This window comes from Hipposideros armiger, unplaced genomic scaffold (assembly GCF_001890085.2).
Source record: "Hipposideros armiger isolate ML-2016 unplaced genomic scaffold, ASM189008v1 scaffold_687, whole genome shotgun sequence".
In the NCBI taxonomy this organism is placed as follows: Eukaryota; Metazoa; Chordata; class Mammalia; order Chiroptera; family Hipposideridae; genus Hipposideros; species Hipposideros armiger.
Genome location: NW_017732037.1, coordinates 855,465 through 872,430, shown reverse-complemented (window position 1 = coordinate 872,430; position 16,966 = coordinate 855,465). Strand labels below are relative to the sequence as shown.

The 16,966-nt window shown below is 51.0% G+C and overlaps 1 protein-coding gene across 3 annotated transcripts; it reads right to left on the bottom strand.

Moving 5' to 3' along the window:
• Positions 1-2,274: 2,274 nt before the first annotated feature.
• On the bottom strand, positions 2,275-15,218 carry ABHD16A (abhydrolase domain containing 16A, phospholipase). Of its 3 annotated transcripts, XM_019626704.1 has the most exons (20): positions 15,018-15,218; positions 13,945-14,001; positions 13,157-13,223; positions 12,824-12,910; positions 10,330-10,415; positions 8,666-8,739; positions 8,357-8,479; positions 6,914-7,028; positions 6,714-6,815; positions 5,695-5,758; positions 5,251-5,300; positions 4,819-4,942; positions 4,277-4,381; positions 4,004-4,067; positions 3,515-3,571; positions 3,316-3,378; positions 3,120-3,196; positions 2,938-3,036; positions 2,792-2,838; positions 2,275-2,605 (listed from the first exon to the last, which is right to left on the bottom strand). In XM_019626704.1, exons 1-20 carry the CDS (start codon positions 15,147-15,149, stop codon positions 2,522-2,524), a joined length of 1,677 nt encoding a protein of 558 aa, XP_019482249.1. In that variant the 5' UTR covers positions 15,150-15,218; the 3' UTR covers positions 2,275-2,521. The 3 variants fall into 3 exon arrangements, with proteins under 3 accessions (XP_019482249.1, XP_019482250.1, XP_019482251.1); XM_019626705.1 differs by lacking the exon at positions 13,945-14,001; XM_019626706.1 differs by lacking the exons at positions 13,157-13,223; positions 13,945-14,001 and having other exon boundaries at positions 15,018-15,198.
• Positions 15,219-16,966: the final 1,748 nt, after the last annotated feature.

Sequence of the window (16,966 nt, the reverse complement as noted above, 5' to 3'; positions counted from 1 at the left end):
TGGGGCGGGGGGAGCAAACCCTCAGCCCAAACAAGCAGCGGAAAGCCGAGTCCAGCTTCTCACACTGGGAGCCGTGCAGGGCGGAGCATAGGCCAAACATAGAGGAGGATAAGGGATGACCCAGCCTGGGACCCACTTTTTCCCTGGTTTTCTGCCCAGGCGCTACCTCTCCTTTTCTTCCAGCCTCCATTCTCTCTCTCAGTTTGCCCAACTCATAGGGGATACTTGGGCGTTCGGACCTCACCTGGTGCCCAATACAGCAACGTCCAGAACCCTACTAGATACGGGGTCTACATCTCAGCAGGTCTTCCCCCTGAGACTGCTGGAACCCTGCCATATAGGGTGAGGAGTGGACAGGTCCCGCCCTGGGGTGGAGTTTGGGGGGAGGGTTCTGGAAACAAACACAGCTGCTATGATGAACTGTATCAAAGGTGGGGAGTAATCCGAGGGGGTACTCTGAGATCCATGGGTGGGGTGGTCCAGAATTCAAATGTTAAGTTTCCCTTCTCCAACCACTTCTGAAACCCAGTGGCTCCTCCTGGCATCCACTGTTCTCTTTAGTATGTGCAGGAAGAAGAGGAGTGGGCGGCGGAGCAGATCAGAGCTCCTAATGGCCATGCCAGGAAGAGGGAGTCCTTTGTCTCCAGGGTGTGGGAGGCAGGGCTTGGTGCCCCTTATTTACATTTTTTTTAAAAAAGATTTTCTTGGGGAATTGGGGAAGGGGAACAGACAAGGTGCTGTCCTTTTGTTTGTCAGTCTAGTTGTGGAGGACGACACTTCACTGGCCCATGTTGGTATTATCATTGTGCTCTTCCCAGGTGAGGCAGATAGGTCACCGGCCACTGGACAGCCGCTCAAGGCGGCTCTTGGCAGCTCACACTGGCTGCCAGCCACTCACGGTAGCTTATGGCAGCGCACTGCAGCTTCACTGCAGCCTACGCCATCACCAGGGACTCAACGGCAGCCCAGCTCCAGGTTGAGCTGTAGAGGGCATAGCGTCACTGGCCCTCATGTGAGATCTGAACCGGGGCTCTGCTGCTCAGATCTGGCGTCCCAAGCCAGCTCTTAACCAACGCGCCACTAAGCCGGCCCATCCCTGTTTACATTTAAGGAGTTCCCTTAGCTGAAAAAGACTGTTTCCAGGGTATTAATTGTCCTTGTGGATCTGGGCAAGGTTCAAAACCATGCAGCTGGCCCCCCAGCTTCATGCTCCACACTTCTCCCCCTTTGCCTGGGCCAGGATGGGGGGTGCTTATCAGCTGTCCAGTATTTGGTAAAGGGGGAGCATTTTGGAGCTGTGGCCACCTCCCTTCTCATAACCCCAAATATCAGGTGTCATATCACCTGACGAGTCTGTCACCCCATACAGTGGAGCTGGTGGGAGCTGACACCTGCGCCTGGGATTGCAGTGGTGCTTCATGCACTGCTGGGGAGACACTGAAGTTAGCCGGAGACTATCTAGGACATCGGAACATTGTCCCCATGTTAAGTATCTTGTTCAAAACGGTGGACCCAGGGTGGTAATCCTTGGGTGCGTCATCTGGAAGGGAGGCTTACAATGGAAGAAGGTGGCCAGACGACAAACTGATGGGTGAGAGAGGGACTCGTTCTTTTCCATGAAGTCCAAGGATTGGAAATAGGAAGGAAGTTACAGGGAACCGATTTCCTCAGGTTCAACCTAAGAGTCTTCTAACAGCTGTCCAAAAAGGCAAAGTGTAGCTCTGGGAGCACATGAGTCTTCAGTACCCAGTCCCTTGCGGGCCCTCTGTTTGTTGACTTGAAAAGAGGGTGTGACTTGATGGCATGGTGAGGAGGGTGTGCAGGGTTTGCTGCCTGAGTTAAGACATGGGAGCAGGTTGCTTCTCACTCCCCATGGAAATAGCAAAAGCTGAGCAAGGAAAATGGGATACTGATGGTGAAACCATGCATGTTGGACCTGGACATTGGTAGAAAAGCTGATAGATGAAATCAGGTACTAGAAGGCACTTTATGAACAACAGTTTTTGAGTTGAAGCAACAGGAGGCAACCATGGCTCCTGGGGTGGTCATACGCAGGAAAGACTGCGGCAGGGGCCAGGGTCACTGCACAGTGGTGGTATTAGGCATGCCAGGAAGGATGAGCACAGCTCAGGTTGGGGGCTGAAGGCCTGGGGGGACAGCAGAGATGGGGAAGGTTAAACTGGCAGTCTGGAGTTGGCGTTTCCCAAAGCCCAGCCCTTTGAGGCTTTAGGCCCTGGCTCCCTAAACACTTGGGAAGTCACACAATTAGCCAGCTGGTAGAAAAAAATACCTTTTTATTAATTATTAGGAGTAATCTCATTTAATGCAGGGTATGTGCCGGGGGAGGTTAAGTACTGCCAGATGGATGAGGGGAAACGTGCAAGAGGAACAGTGAAAAGTGGGATGGCCCCCACTTTCCACAAACTATAAACAGCAACATGAACACAGAATCACAAATAAGAGGGTCCTTCCTCCTATCTCCTCCCATCCCATTCTTGCAGAATGAGTCCCAGCATGGTCCCTAGAGGTGCCAGGGCATCTGGAAGTTCTGGACCGGGAGCGGGGTGCAGTGTGTGGCCTCGAAGTTGTGCAGGTGCTTCTGAGCCTGAGGAAAGCGGGCAGGACAGGTGGGGTGCATAGCACTGCAGTGAGCAGCAGCCACCAGACATCCCACCTCCAAACCCACCTCCCAATCTATGAAAGCTGCCACTTCTGGTGCTTACAGAGTATCCCCTGTCCCCAAGCCCTGGCTACTCAGGCACCCCCTTCTTGCTTCCACCCCTTGGCTCACCAGAAACAAAGCCAGCTGCCGCCTTCCATCTGCACTCATGTCCTCTCCTGCAGAGACAAGACATTCAGACATAGGCCATGAACCTGGGCACTCACCTCCTTCCTGGGCTCTTCCCAACCCCCTCTCCTGCCCCAGGACCTCCTTACCCACACTCCAGGGGAAGTCTGGCCCGTGTTCAGCCTGGTAGGAGCGGAGGACGGACAGACACCAGTCTTCCTCCACCTCCCACCGGCTGTAAATCGAGGCTGGTAAGGAAGAGAGATGAGGGTGCGTCAGCAGCCTGGCCTTGCCAGGCCCTCCACCCAAAGGCCTCACCAGATCCCCTCACCTTCCTCCAGCTGTGAGGAGGCCTCCAGCCACTGCTTCACCACTCGAAGGCCCTCTTCTGCCATCACACGGGGATACCTACAGAGGAAGCACCAGGACAGGGTCAGAACTGATTCTCTTCACTCCACCTCCCTGAACCCTCTTCCCCTGCTCTGTGCCGGTGGTGAGCACATGCGCACACACACCCTGCCTCTCACCGATGCTGCAGGAGCTTCAGCAGGAGGTCATTGCCTCGGTTAGACATGATGTCCTCAGGAACCCTGGGGATATGGAGAATGTACACTGGAGGAACTGGAGGCTGGGGAGGAAAGGTCTAGATACCGAGGTTTCTAGTGGGCAGGGCAGCTATCTAGCGCTCTCTGGGACCCAGGAGGGTAGAGGTTTCTAGGCACTCACGTGGTGGTGATGATCTCATCCTTGGTTCTGCGGATCAGCAGTACAGGGCCCTGGTACCTTCAGGGGACAGAGGAGTGGGGAAGGAGGGCTGAGAGGGAGACAGGTGACAAGTGGCCACCTGGCTTCTGAACAGGCTGCATTCTTAGCCCCTATGGCCAGCCACAGGGCCCCATGGACTAGCCCTTCACCCAAGAGTGAGAGTCAGGGCATTTGAGAAAAGGCCCCTGAAAATCCAGCCTTGCTGGGAGAGCACTGTTGTGTCAAGCATTAACCATTTGCTTGCCAGGTCAGAAGAAGGTAAAGGGTCCCAGGGGACCTGGGAGGGGTTAGGCCGTTGGGGTGGGGGCGGGTAATTCAAGGATGTGGGGCAGCGGTCATTTGCCAACATGCACTTTAGTACTATTTAGCATTTGCACACCCAGCAGAGCTGTGTGGGGCGGGGGTGAGGTGGGGCAGGATGTTATATGCTGGACATAGGCCTGCCCTCACCTGCACAGCTGTTCTGCGTTGTTTAGATTGAGGTGCTGCCTCACGGTCCTGGTCACCAAGCCCCCTAGAGTGAGATAAAAGTGAAGGGACAACAGACACAAAACCCTGGCCCAACACAAAGGTCCCCACTGTTCATGGAGAGAGAAAACTGAGGCCTCCAGGGAGGGAGTCCTGCTTCTCCACAACAGGGAAAAGGGAACCATCTCCAGTCAGAACAGCTCCCAGTCCTAGCCCACCCTTCCCTGCAAGGGCAGGCCTGGGGACTGTACTCACTCCAGCTATCTGGCATGACCTTCAAGGCCAAGGGCACTAGGTCATCAAAGGAGGCATCCAGGATCACAGCACTGATGTCTGGGTAGGACATGGCTGCCCACGTGGCTGGTACCAGGACAGGAAAGAAGGGTGAGGACCAAGGGTCTCCTACCCACACCCCACCCTCATCCCATTGACCCTACAGGCTGACCCATCACCCTATTAGGCTAGCCCTGGCTCTCCTTAACCCCTCACATCACTCGGCCAGGGCACTGTCTAGAGAAGACAGAGAATATGGAAGTGCACTGCAGCCAATCCACAACGGAAACATTTGCCTCCCCAATCTTCCCAGCCCAGGACCCTGTTCTACTTTTAATAATCGGGCCTAAGTATGGAAGGAAATGTGAAGTGTGTATGTATAGCACACCTTTTTCCAGACCACCCAGGGATCCTTCTCCTTCACCCCACTCCTGGGCTGTCAGTGCATTTCCCCACCTCCCCTTGGGGGAGGGAGGTGGGGGGCACGAATTCAACTACAGTGGGGGTAGGAGGGATGCTGGTACCGGTGAAGCCACCGATGGACCAGGCGTAGATGATGATGTCCTGAGGCTGGAAGCCCAGGCGGTGGACGGCAAACTGGACCACCACGTCCATGGCATTGGCCTCGTTTTGTGGGAACGGCACCCCCTGCAGGAGGAAAGGCGAAGGCAGGAGTGAATCAGCTCGACCACTACCCACCCTACCCAGAGCGGACACTTCCAGCACCTACCCTGCAACAGAGGTGTAAAAGAAAAGGGCAGTGGGAGGGGTGACTCTACCCAGAAACCAGCATTTACAATAATCCACCTCATTCCATCCTGCTCCCTGCCCTTGGCACCCAGGTCACAGGTGAGTGGGAGCCCCACAGAAATATACACCGTCTTCCCTAACTCCAGTGGCTGACCAAAGGGAGACCATAATTCAGGGAAAGGATGGGGTTCTGGAGAGGGTCTCACCGTGCTTCCAGCAAAGCCTGGATGATTCCAGCCCAGGACTGAGTATCCAGCTGTAACACAGGGGGGACAGGCTGGGACCTCGGGCCCACACCCCCAGATCCCCAGAAGCAGCAGCAGGACACTGGAGCTCTAACCACTTGCCCAACTAGAGGCAAATAACTACAAGCCTTCCCGAGATGCAGAGATGACATCAGAGATTCTGAGGCAGAGGGGCAGAGATGTCCGATTGTGGGGAAGAGGGTAGTAAGGTTAGGGACACAGCCCAAGGGGAGGGATGTAAAGTTAGTACAGCAAATGGGGAGTGGACTTTTCCCTAAAGGTGACAGTTTCAAACCTCACCCAGACTGAGCAAGTGGTCAGGCCTGGGGAGGTCATATCAGTGTGGGAAGATGGGGACATTCCATTTCAACAGGCAGAGACAAGAGGGCCGAGCCATGGGCCTACCTTCCAGAGGTGTGGAGACGCAGCCCACCTCATAGAAGCCTGCGTTCCCCTCACAGCAGATCACCTATGGAAGGAGGCAGGAAGGAGGGCTGGGAACAGCCAAGCGGCACTGACAGTCCCCCTGTGCAGGCCGGGCAGTCTGTGGGGGCTTCACAGGGAAGAGGCAAGGGCACAGTCCTGTTCTCTCCAAGGGCAACAGAAACTACTTGTTTCACAAGGTCCAGAGGTTGAGAAGTGATGTAGATGCAAACGCTCAGCAAATGGGACCCTCCAGGGAAGGTGAATGTTTGCATGTTGTACTGCTCAACCACCCAGCAGTGTCCATTTGCCCTTGGAAGACCACCACGTGGCTATCTCTCAGGAACAGGATTACGGGTGTTTTTTTCCTGCCTAGTTTTTGGGTCTATTTTTTCTGTGGCTGTTTCTTTTGTGTGGTATGGCAATTGCTTTTCCTCTCCCTCTCTGGGCTCAGGTCTTATGACCAGATAAACTCTTAATTCTGTGGTGCCCAAGCCAAAGTCTAGAGATGAGGGGACCTGCAGGGACTCACAGCAGCTGGCAGAGGCGGGACCAGAACCCAGCTCCCTAGACTGCTGGTCGGTGCTCTTTCCAGGGCTGCTTCATGGAGGCAGATTTTGGAGCCTGGGTTCAAATCCTGGCTCCTCCACTTACTGTGTGATCTGGGAAAGTTATCTGTGCCTGAGTTTCATCATTTGTAATGGGCTAATATAAACAGTTATTTATCTTACATGGCTGTCGTGGGGATTAAATATATGCATTGCACGTGGTAAGTGCTAGATGGTGACTATTACGATGATTACTTTTTGGTCCTTGAGTATCAACTCCTACTTCATCCGTTGCCCTAGCATAGTGTTTTCCTACACCAAGAGGTCTTTAGGGTGGAGTTGGGAGATGGGATTATCCACAGCTGTGCTTCCTGGGGGCTGCTATAGAACTGAGATCGCCAAAACCTCCACTGCCCTCCCCACACTCCACTGCAGCTCCCTGCTCCCTCTCACCAGCTTCTGTCCCTGGGGCTCAGCTGTCCCCCGCCGGTCCACAAACATGGTGTCAATCTCATTGCCATCACAGGCCAGCAGCTTTGCCCGGCGCCCATTACACTGAGTGGGGGATATGCAAGGCCAAGTTGTTAAGGGCAGGAGACCACATCCTTCAGGGGAGAAGGGCTATTGGGGGGGCAGGGGCCGGCGAGCCTCACCTCTTCCACCAGCCGAGCCTGGCCCTGCAGTAGCACAGGCATGAGGGCCTTCTGGAGCAGGTACACGGAGCCTGGGTACAGCATCCGGCGCCCCAGGGTGTGTGCCACCAGGAAGCTGTAGGAAACGGGGTTAATGAACCTCCAGCCCAGTGGGACCCAGGGACTGTTCAGTCCTAGCACTCACAGGCTCTGGGGCCTGCTTCACCCTTGACCTTCACAGGTTCATTTTCCTCTTTGGGGATTTCATGTAATATATTTTTTACCGCAACCTTTGTAAGATACACATTCTATATCATGGCCCAGTACATACATAAGTAAATAAAATTCTGAAAGTTTTATGAGATAATACTTTCTATATACGATAAGTAAAAGCAAAATTATCAAATATGAATCTGTTAATGTATAAATATAACTTAATGCAAGTCCCCAAATAAATAATACTCGACAAAAAATGATGATCATAGTTCACTAAATTGACTTCATGATTCACTAATGGGTCAAAATCCATAGTTTGAAAGACACAACTACACTGCAGACTCCATCGGGGCAGGGCTCTGGCTGTTTTCTTCACCGTGATATGTCGGATACCTGCCATGCACGAGGTGCCCAGAGCCTGGCACAGAGTAGGGGCTTAGTAAGTATTTACTGAATGAATGTACTAATCTGGACAGATAAGATGTAGTAGGTCCTGCTCCTGACAGATGACTAACCACTTCCAGTTAATCCTGAAGTAGGATTTACCCCCAGAACAACATTGCACAACCCCTTCCAGCATCCCCCTCAGAACCCCAGCTTTGGCTGCCCCTCTGATCAGTCAAGCACACTGTGAACAACCAACCCCAAGTCCGCCCCTTCCCTGGTCTAGAACCTGCCTCCTAGCCCCCAGCAGCAGAAAATTCCCAGAGCATCTGCTCCATGTGTTACTTCCAACATCATCAATGCCCACAGCTACCATTTCCATAGGTTTTACCTTGTGCTCTCAGGTCCCCAGGCCAGGTCGACGCCCTTCAGAATATGTCACCCTATCCCATGAAGCGAGTTATTCACAGCTGCACAAACTGTAGCTCACTCAAGGTGGGATAAGCCAGGAGCAGAGGTGCCAGCACAGGGACACAGCTGCCACCGGACCTTGCTCCAGCTAAGGCTCTGAGTCCCCACTACCCCTTGCCTGCCTTCCCTCTAGACCTCACTGAAAGAGCTTTTGTGTCAGAACTGTGTTAAAATCCCAGCCCTTCCTTCACCATCAGAGAGACTTTGGACCTCTCTGAGCCTTTCTTCTTCACACATGAACATGGATAAAAATGACTTTGCCACAAATAATACAAAGCACACAGCACTAGGCCCCACAGATGACAGCAATCTTACAGTGCAGCACCTAGTCCCAGAGCCCTCGCCCCATGTCCCCACCACCCCTGCTGGCCTCTCCTCCCTGCAACTTCCCACCTGGTGATCTGACAAGGCAGCTTCTTGACCCGGTTGAGAAGGGTGTCTGCTGTCCCCCGGTGCAGGGGCTCTGGGCGGAGCAGGGCCACGCCCCGGCGGGAAGGGCCCCCTCGGGACTCCTTCCTGAGGAATGGAAAGATGCAGGGGAGGATGGGGTCAGGAGCAGGAAGACATCTATCTAAGTTCCGGAGGATGGTGGGGTCTAGAACGAGGAGATGGAGCTGGAAAGCTGGCACTGGGGCCTGAAGCGGGGGATGGAGGTGGGGAACAGGACAGAGCAGGGATGGAGTGCAGGAACTGGGGCCTCACCGGCTGCTGGGTTCTTCCCAGTGGAAGTCAACTGGCCAGCTCCTGAAGTCGAAGTTGTAGTTGGCGAGCTGCCTCTGTGGTGGGCAGGGAGAGAGGGAGTTAGGGATTAAGGCGCAGAGAAGAGGAGGGAGGCCCACCTGCCCACCCAGCACTTCATGGGAGACATGCAGAGGTCGACACCCTTCTGGGTGGAAAGCTCTGACATGACCAGGATAATACAGTGAGAGAGGGTGCCCAGTCAGGTATCAGGACTGGCCGTCCACCCTCTTCCAGAAGAGGAGGCTAACACTCTTTGCTCCTAAGACTGACCCACCTCCAGGAGGGGTAGCTGGAGGCACTGGTGCTTCCGAGGCAGGGGTTAGGGGGTTGTTGGCTGGACATTCTCCCTTCCCCACCCGGGTCCTTCACATGATGCTATCTTGGAGGCTCAGAAATCCCCAGTGGATCAAATTGACTGTCCCAACGTTGGGTGACAGGGAAGGAGGGGCCACCTCTTGAATGAAGCCCTCTCTAGACTGTTCCATCCTCACAGCTACCTCTCTTCCCTCAAACCTGCAGCCATGGTCTGGCACTGCCATCCAGACCATCTGTGCCTCCGGGCAGCCCACCTGTGCCTCCGGGCAGCCCACTGAGTCATTCCACATGCTATTTGGGGCAGCGGGAGCTGCCTTATACTCAGCTATAGTCTTTCCCCTATCCCAAGCTCCCAGCACTCCATTTTCAGAGTTGTTTTTTATTTTCTGTCAGAGAAATTTTTTGACATCTTCAAAAATAACTTGACTCAGAGAGAGCAACAGAAAATTCATACTAAAATATAAATGGCCAAACAAAACAAAATGAAGAAAAGCATATTTCAGGCAGGCATTGCTCAGACCCAGACCCAGATTCACGCTCGCCATTTCCTTGCTCTGGGGCCCTGCCTGGGCCACGTATCCTCTTTTGGCCTGTTTCTTCAGATGTGTCACTGAGGGTAGTAAGGCCACCCCACCTAGTAGTTGTGAGGATTAGAAAAGGGCGGATGCAAATTAGTGGGACAACCGCGTGCCTACAGAGCCCCGCATGCGGTGGTCTGGGTGACCAGTAATACCATGACGGTGCTCACAGCTATCTGATCCCAGAAACCCCTCTGTGGCAGGAACGAGCCTTATACAGCCCCAAAGCGCCTTCTCACAGGTGATCACACTCTAGCATTGGCTGGACTGGCATAACTCCAAGGACACTGTGCCCTGGCTTTCCTCCCTCCTGGCACCACGCGGTGCTCCCAGCACAAGCGTGGACATATCTGTCCATCTTGTCCCATCCCCGAACAAAACTAGCATGGTGTTCTGTGCACACAGTAACAATAAACAAACATTTACAGAACCGAGCTCCTGTGATAGAGAAAAAATCCCTAAGAGACACTGTAGAATGGTTCTGCATCTAGACAATTCTTGCAGATAGAAGGTAGAGGAATGGAAAATTGTTCTAGCAGAATATTCCATTAGAAATAGTAGGAAGAAAAAGTTTGTCAGGCAGACAGTTCACTTGGGGAGGGGAGAAGGGATACAACACTGTGCAAGCAAACACCCAGTGTGGCCAGTGACAAACACAGCTCCTCCCCCTGGCAGAAGCCATGCGGTACTCTGAGGAGGCACCTGTTTGGCACCTTTCCTGGAACCTCTCACCTTGTTTTCTGAAGACTGGTTCCTATGTGTGGCCTCCAAGATGGTGATGAACTGCCGGTACTGGGGGTTGGTCCAGCGGCCAATGCCTGGTAGACAGGAGACAGGAAACAGTGTTAGGAAAGCTGGGAAGCAAGATGAGCAGGTATCAGGAAGAGAATCAGAGATAAGCAAGAAGAGGCTCTGGAAGGAGACGTGAGAGGAAAAGGAATGAAGGGCCCAGGATCTGGAGAAATGGGAGGCTTGAACTCCTTTCTCCATAGCCAGCATCTGGCGCCAGCGCTTTCCCCGCCTTACCTTCTTCCATTTGTTTCTTTACACACTACTGGCCTTCCTCCCTCCAGAATGTTCATCCTCCCCCGTCAAGACACTGTCCCGAAACCTCACTATTTGCCCTGCTAACATTGGGCTTCTCTTCTTTTCGCTGCCATCCTTCTCCAAAGCTTGCTGCTCTTTTCTGTACAGTCTAACTCCCTGCTGGCTGGCTTCATGGCTCTTGCCCCATAATTACTTGCTCACTGAATCGAAGTCCCTTTCTTACGTCCTCAGTCTCTTCAGCTGCACCACTTTCTGTCCCTCAACATCCCTTCCTCCTGTGCTTCCAGGATCCACTGCTGCATCCTTCCAAGTCCTGGACTCTTCCTCCCCTGCCTCCATGCTACCTCCCTCTCTGAGAGTCGTTCTGAACACTGGCTCCCTTCTCTCAGTGATCACATCCGCTCTCCCTTCACTGCGGAGGAGCCTCAAACCCTGCCAACTCTCCTTCCAGCGACCCCATGGGTGTGACATGCCAGGCACTGTTGTGACATGGGAGAGACAGGAAACAAGACACATTGGTCCTGGCTGCCACTGGTTGCGGGTGGGGTGATTTTCACCACTTTGGATGGAGAAAATTTCAGAGAGGGATAAGTGCCATAAAAAAGCCAGAATGAACTAGAATGCCACGTATCATCGAAGGTAGAGCCCCCAGCAATAATGAGAATGAAGCAAACTGCAATGATTTGTGTAGAGCGACACTACTTGTGTCAAAAATGTAAAGTGCACAGAAAAATGCTATATGCTTACATTTACCATACGGGTATTTCACAGATTCTAAGACATATTTGTTTCACAGTCAAAAACTGTGACATCAGTATGCATTTTACAATTCACAGCAGCTTAGATTTGATGAAGTGAGGTATATATTTCATAAAAATACAGAAATATGGACCAGGGAAAAAACCATACCAGATGCCAGTGATTACTTTGGGCTGTGGAAATGTCCCCGGGCAATACCAGTTCTACCTGCAATGCTTCAGTATTTTACTTGAAGACGTATCTGAAGCAGTATCACAATACATAAGCATTTTAGTTCTTTTTGATATTTTGTTCTCTGGACTTTTCTGTATTTAATTACCTCCCCACCCCCCACCCAAATAAAAAATAAATAAAATTAAAAATTAAGACAAAACCAAGGGGTGGAAGCTACTTTTAGACAGGGTGGTCAGGGAGGGCCTCTCTGAGGAGAGAGCCCAGCCCTGTGGACATCAGGAGGCAGAACACCACAGGCAGAAGGTCCCACCCTGGCCTGAACCTCACTCCAGCTCCCGACCACCACTCCCTTCTCCAAGCATCCCCCCCCACCCAGTTTCTATCCATATGCCCCCATAGGGGGCAATGATTTGGTTTCTCTCTTCATTTTTTTTTTTTTTTAGCTGAGCCATCCTGCCACCTGTTGGCAGTTCAGCGGCAGCTCAGCTCAGGCCGGGAATCGAACCGCTGTTGCTCAGAGCTCAAACTCTTGAGCGAGCTCTTAACCAACTGAGCCACTCAGCCGGCATTGTCTCTTCATTTTTTAATTGTGAGATATAACATACGTACTTAAAACATACGTTCAGTTTAAAAATACAAAGCAAACATTCATGTGACCATCACCTAGGTCAAGAGAGAGAGCAAAGCCACCCCCCAGCAGAAGGCCTCCCTGTGCTTTTTCCTCCCCTTCCCAGGTAATCACTCCTGACTTTCAAGATAACCATTCCGATGGTTTTCTTTAGTGTTTGCCACTTACATATGCATCCCTTTTGAACTTTATATAAATGGAAACATACCGCATAAACCATTCAACATTACGTTTGTGAGACTCATCTGTGCTGCTCAGTGTAGCCTAAACTTGTCCTTGCATCGCATCAGCGCGTTCTGTTGTAGGACTACACCATCTGTCTAATGTATTTATCCTTCCTACTATCTGTGGCTGTGCACTTGTTTCCAGTTTAGCATTACTGCAAACATATACGGATATACGTGGAATTGTTGTAGGGTATATGCATCTTTTCTAAGTAACTGCAAACTTTTCTAGTTATTTTTTCATTATTTAGGACTCAAGCCCTTTAAGGAAAAGATCATGCTTTGATGGTTCTTAATTATTCTCCCTCAGAGCCCAAGACAAAATTGCCGAAGGTACTTAATAAATGTTTACCCAATGATGAATATATCCAAACCAGGCTCACTTTCCACCTACCTCGGAGGCAGGCCACACCTGCCAGGAGAAGTAGCAATGTCCCAGCATAGTGAGAAAATGGCACCACTTTGGACAGACTCAAGTAACCTAGGAGGAGAGAGGAGCTACATGAGAAGCTTTTCCCACTGCACCTCAGCTCCTCTTCCCAGTTCCGCCCCAGCCTCCACCCCACACCCTCTCACGGGGACAGCCATGCCCTCAGAGGAAGGAGATGCACGATGGAAGAGAGAAGCCAAGCCATCCTTGCAGATCCCCTTTCCTCTTTAGGGGGTCGGGCTCATCTGCCAACAATCTGCCCGTTTCCTGTCCCACCACCTTTGAAACCACACTGACCTTTCCTGTATAAGTAGAAGAAGGCGAAGGGAGAGGAGTAATAAGAGATGGACCAGAAGACTGAAGCCTGCAGCAGAGACAGGGACAAGCAATCAATACACACACACACACACACACACACACACACACACACACACACACACCCCTGTGCCATTTCCAGGCCTAGGCTCTGAGCAAAGTGGATAACCTGAGGGGTATCATATGAAGTACCTATTCTGTGCATGGCATTATGCACACAGTAGGTGCTCAATATTTGTTGAAAGGCAATGTGTCAGCGCATAACAGAGGCTAGGTACAGGTTCTACTTTCTTCCTCTTATTGTCTCCGGACACAATTCATCACATTTAAAGGCCAGTCTCTCTACTCAAGTTAATCAAGCTTTTTCAGTTGGCCCTGCTCAGGACAGCCCCTGGCCTGGTCCCCAAGAGATGCACAAATGTCACCATAGGAACTCTGCCAGAGAGAACAGCTGTCTCTACAGTCAAAGAGGTTAGTTGCCAGGGAGGACAGGTCACTGGGGACTGCAGGACTTAGCACCTGCAGATGGTCCCAAGAGTAAATACGTTTTCCTCATGACTCAGGCTGTCCCAGAGAAAGCAGGGCACATGCCAAAGGGGAGAACCAAGTATGCACGTGCTTGACAGGGAGTCTCTATGTGTTGGAGAGGTCTGCCGCAGAGCATCTCCCACCCTGGGGGTGCGGCCTTCTCCCAGGCTGGGGAGGAGAAAGTTCAGGAGCCAGTGGGGCCTGAAAAGATGCAGTAGTCCCAGATGCCAGGGCAGACATACCAGTGCCAGGATGCTATCGGCATGTTTCTCCAGGGCCCGGGGCTGATAGTATGTATCCTGCCAAAACAGATGCCTGTGTTAAGGACCCTGCCCATTGACAAGTTCTCCCCCTTCTCTTTTGGAAGCCCTGATGTGTGTCCTCTGGTTCCAGCCTCCCAAGCTGTCTCTCTTGGGACATCCCTGGCTCCCCATAAAGCCCCTCTTCCCCACCCCCACTCGGAACCTGATTTCCCACCCAGACCATGAGAACAAACACAGGGGACTGGATTTGGAAGCAAAAGTGAAAGCAGGACTGGACGACTTTTGCTCCTTTTTTTACAATCCAGTTTCAAATGGGTTGTGGACGATTGCCTGTGGGGAGAGGGGGGTTCCACAAGAAAGGAAAGACACCATGACAACTTTAAGAGGGAAAGATGAGCATCAGAAATAAGAGTAGGCTGATTAAGGAAGAGAATGTGGCTGGTGGAGGAGCAGTTTGTAGGGGACCAGAAACATAATTTGAGACTACCTACAAAAAGTAAGATAACTTAGGGGCACACACAGCCTACCACAACCCCCAGCTTTCATGAGTGCAATGACCCTGGGGTCTCCAGGGTAGGTTACGGGATGATGTGGAGAGCAGCCGATAGGTGATATGTTGAAGTCATGTTGAAATTCAAAACGTACTGGAGGGAAGATAAAACGGAGCCGGGGAGGCACCAAGCGGTACTGAGTGTGAAGAAACCGAGCGTTTGACGGCAAACCCATCTAGCTCCCGAATCCGCGGAGGGTCTCTTCCAGGACTTAAAGAGTCAATTGGGACCAGCACGAATCACGACTGACAGGGTTGGGAGCCGCGAGAGGAAAACGCAAGGAGCAAGGAGCGGCAGTCGGAATGAGAAACTGGTGGCAAACAGCGATAAAGGAGGTGGCTAGTCCACAGGCGTGACTTTAACCCAGGAAGCAGACTCTGCGCACAACTGGCTTGACAAGCAGGCTCCCCCGATTTTCAATAATGGGCGCTTCTGGGGAGCAAAGGCCGCAAAGGGGTTTGGGCCGTACCATGTTTCTGACCAGGGGAGAACTCGACTCACCCATGAGCTGGAAGGGTGGGTAGTGACTGATGTTGGAGTCTCAGAGACGCCGGACGGGGCCCTTTCAGAGTCCCTTTCCCGGTAGATTTTGTAGAGCCGGGGGCCGAGGACGCAGCTCAGCAACTTAGCCATGGCCCCGGCTCGGGCCGCTGCTCTCCCAGCGGCAGGTCCCCCTGCGGGCCCCGCCTCTTCGGCTTCTAGGTGCTGCGTGCTCTTGACGTCAGCACGTACCGGCTCCGCCTCGTGCCGAGTGGAGATATTTTTGGCGCTTCTTGAGAAGGGTTTCCTGCAGTTGGACCTACGGGTACAGCAATGGTCAGAAATTAGTCGGAGGCCTTTGGAACGCAGAGAGAAAATTATCAAGCATAGTTCAATCACATGTTTCTATCCCTTAATAATATTGGCAGACACTCGAGCAGCATTGGGAACTAGGGGTAAGATTAGGAGCACTTGACAAGAGCAACAAAATAGGTAAGGTGTCTAGGAATACATCTAATCAGAGAAATGTAAGATTTTATGAAGAAAATTATGTAAAATTATTGAAAGAGGTAAACGAAGTCCTGAATAAATGGAGAGTTACACCATGACCATGGATAGAAAGACAGTTTTGTTAAGATGTGTGAAATACTGGTAAATGGATGAATCATCGCTCTTAAGCATGGACAAATCTCAAAACCATAATGTTGAGTGAAAAAAAGAAAGCCACAGAAGATTACATACAACATGGCACCATTGTCTAAAATTCAAAAACATAAAATTTAATAAACAAGTAAGTGAAAGATAAAGAGCAAATTTAGACAAGTTTTACACAGCACAAAGGATGTTTGACTGAAATGGTAACAGTCTGTTTCTTAATAGATATACAGGTTTTATTTTTCTTTACACATTACACCTACATAATATAGAAACTCTAACTTTTTAGTGCAGTAACCACATATACAGAAAAGTACACCAATTGAATATATCTATGTCTCAGCACCCAGATCAAGAACATATCATTACCACATCTAGAAGACCCTCTCCAGATCACCACCAGTTGCTATCTGCCCCACTAAGAGTAACCACTACCTTAATTTTTTATCTCTTAGATTAGTTTTGCCTACTTTTGTACTTTATGTAAATGAAATCATGCAATACGTGCCCTTTGTTTCTGGCTTCTTTTAATGTGTTTGTGAGATTCAACCTTGTTGCATGTCACTGTGGTTTGTGCATTGTCATTGCTGTGGAATGTTTCATTGTGTGAATATACCACCGTTTATTTAGCTATTATACATTGTACATCAGAAATAGTCTTTGGTATGCATGGACTATTGTATCAGAAATAATTTTAAGGGCTGTCCTGATGTCCCAGCTGGTGAAAGTGCGTACTCTTAACAACCAGGTTGCCAGTTAGACTCCCACATGGGATGGTGGGCTGCGCCTCTTCCCCCACCCACCCCCGCAACTAGATTGACTGGGCTTGGAGCTGAGCTTGCACCCTCCACAACTAAGATTAAAGGACAACAACTTGACTTGGAGCTGATGGGTCCTGGAAAAACACAATGTTCCCCTTCCCCAATACCCCAACACTGTTCCCTTCCCCAATTCCCCAATAAAATCTTTAAAAATAATAATAATTTAAAAAAATAAGTAGCCTTTAAAAATGTATAACACGTCACAAACTATTAGAACCATATGAAGATCTGCCCTGAGAGCCCTAACCTGGGGCAAAGGGGGTGAATCAGTGATTTTCCAGGCCCCTGCTCTCCTTCTCCTTGAGTAATAACTTCCTGAGTTGTCGGAAAAGTCATGACGTATGTTTTCTATGTTTTTCGTTGTAAAAATGCGTCATGACTTTTCCGACAACCCAATAATGTACTCATCAGAAGCTCAGAAGAGATCTGTGGTGTGCCAGACAGCCACAAGGAAAGTCATTCTAAATAATTTCTGAAGTACTGACTTGGCGTGCA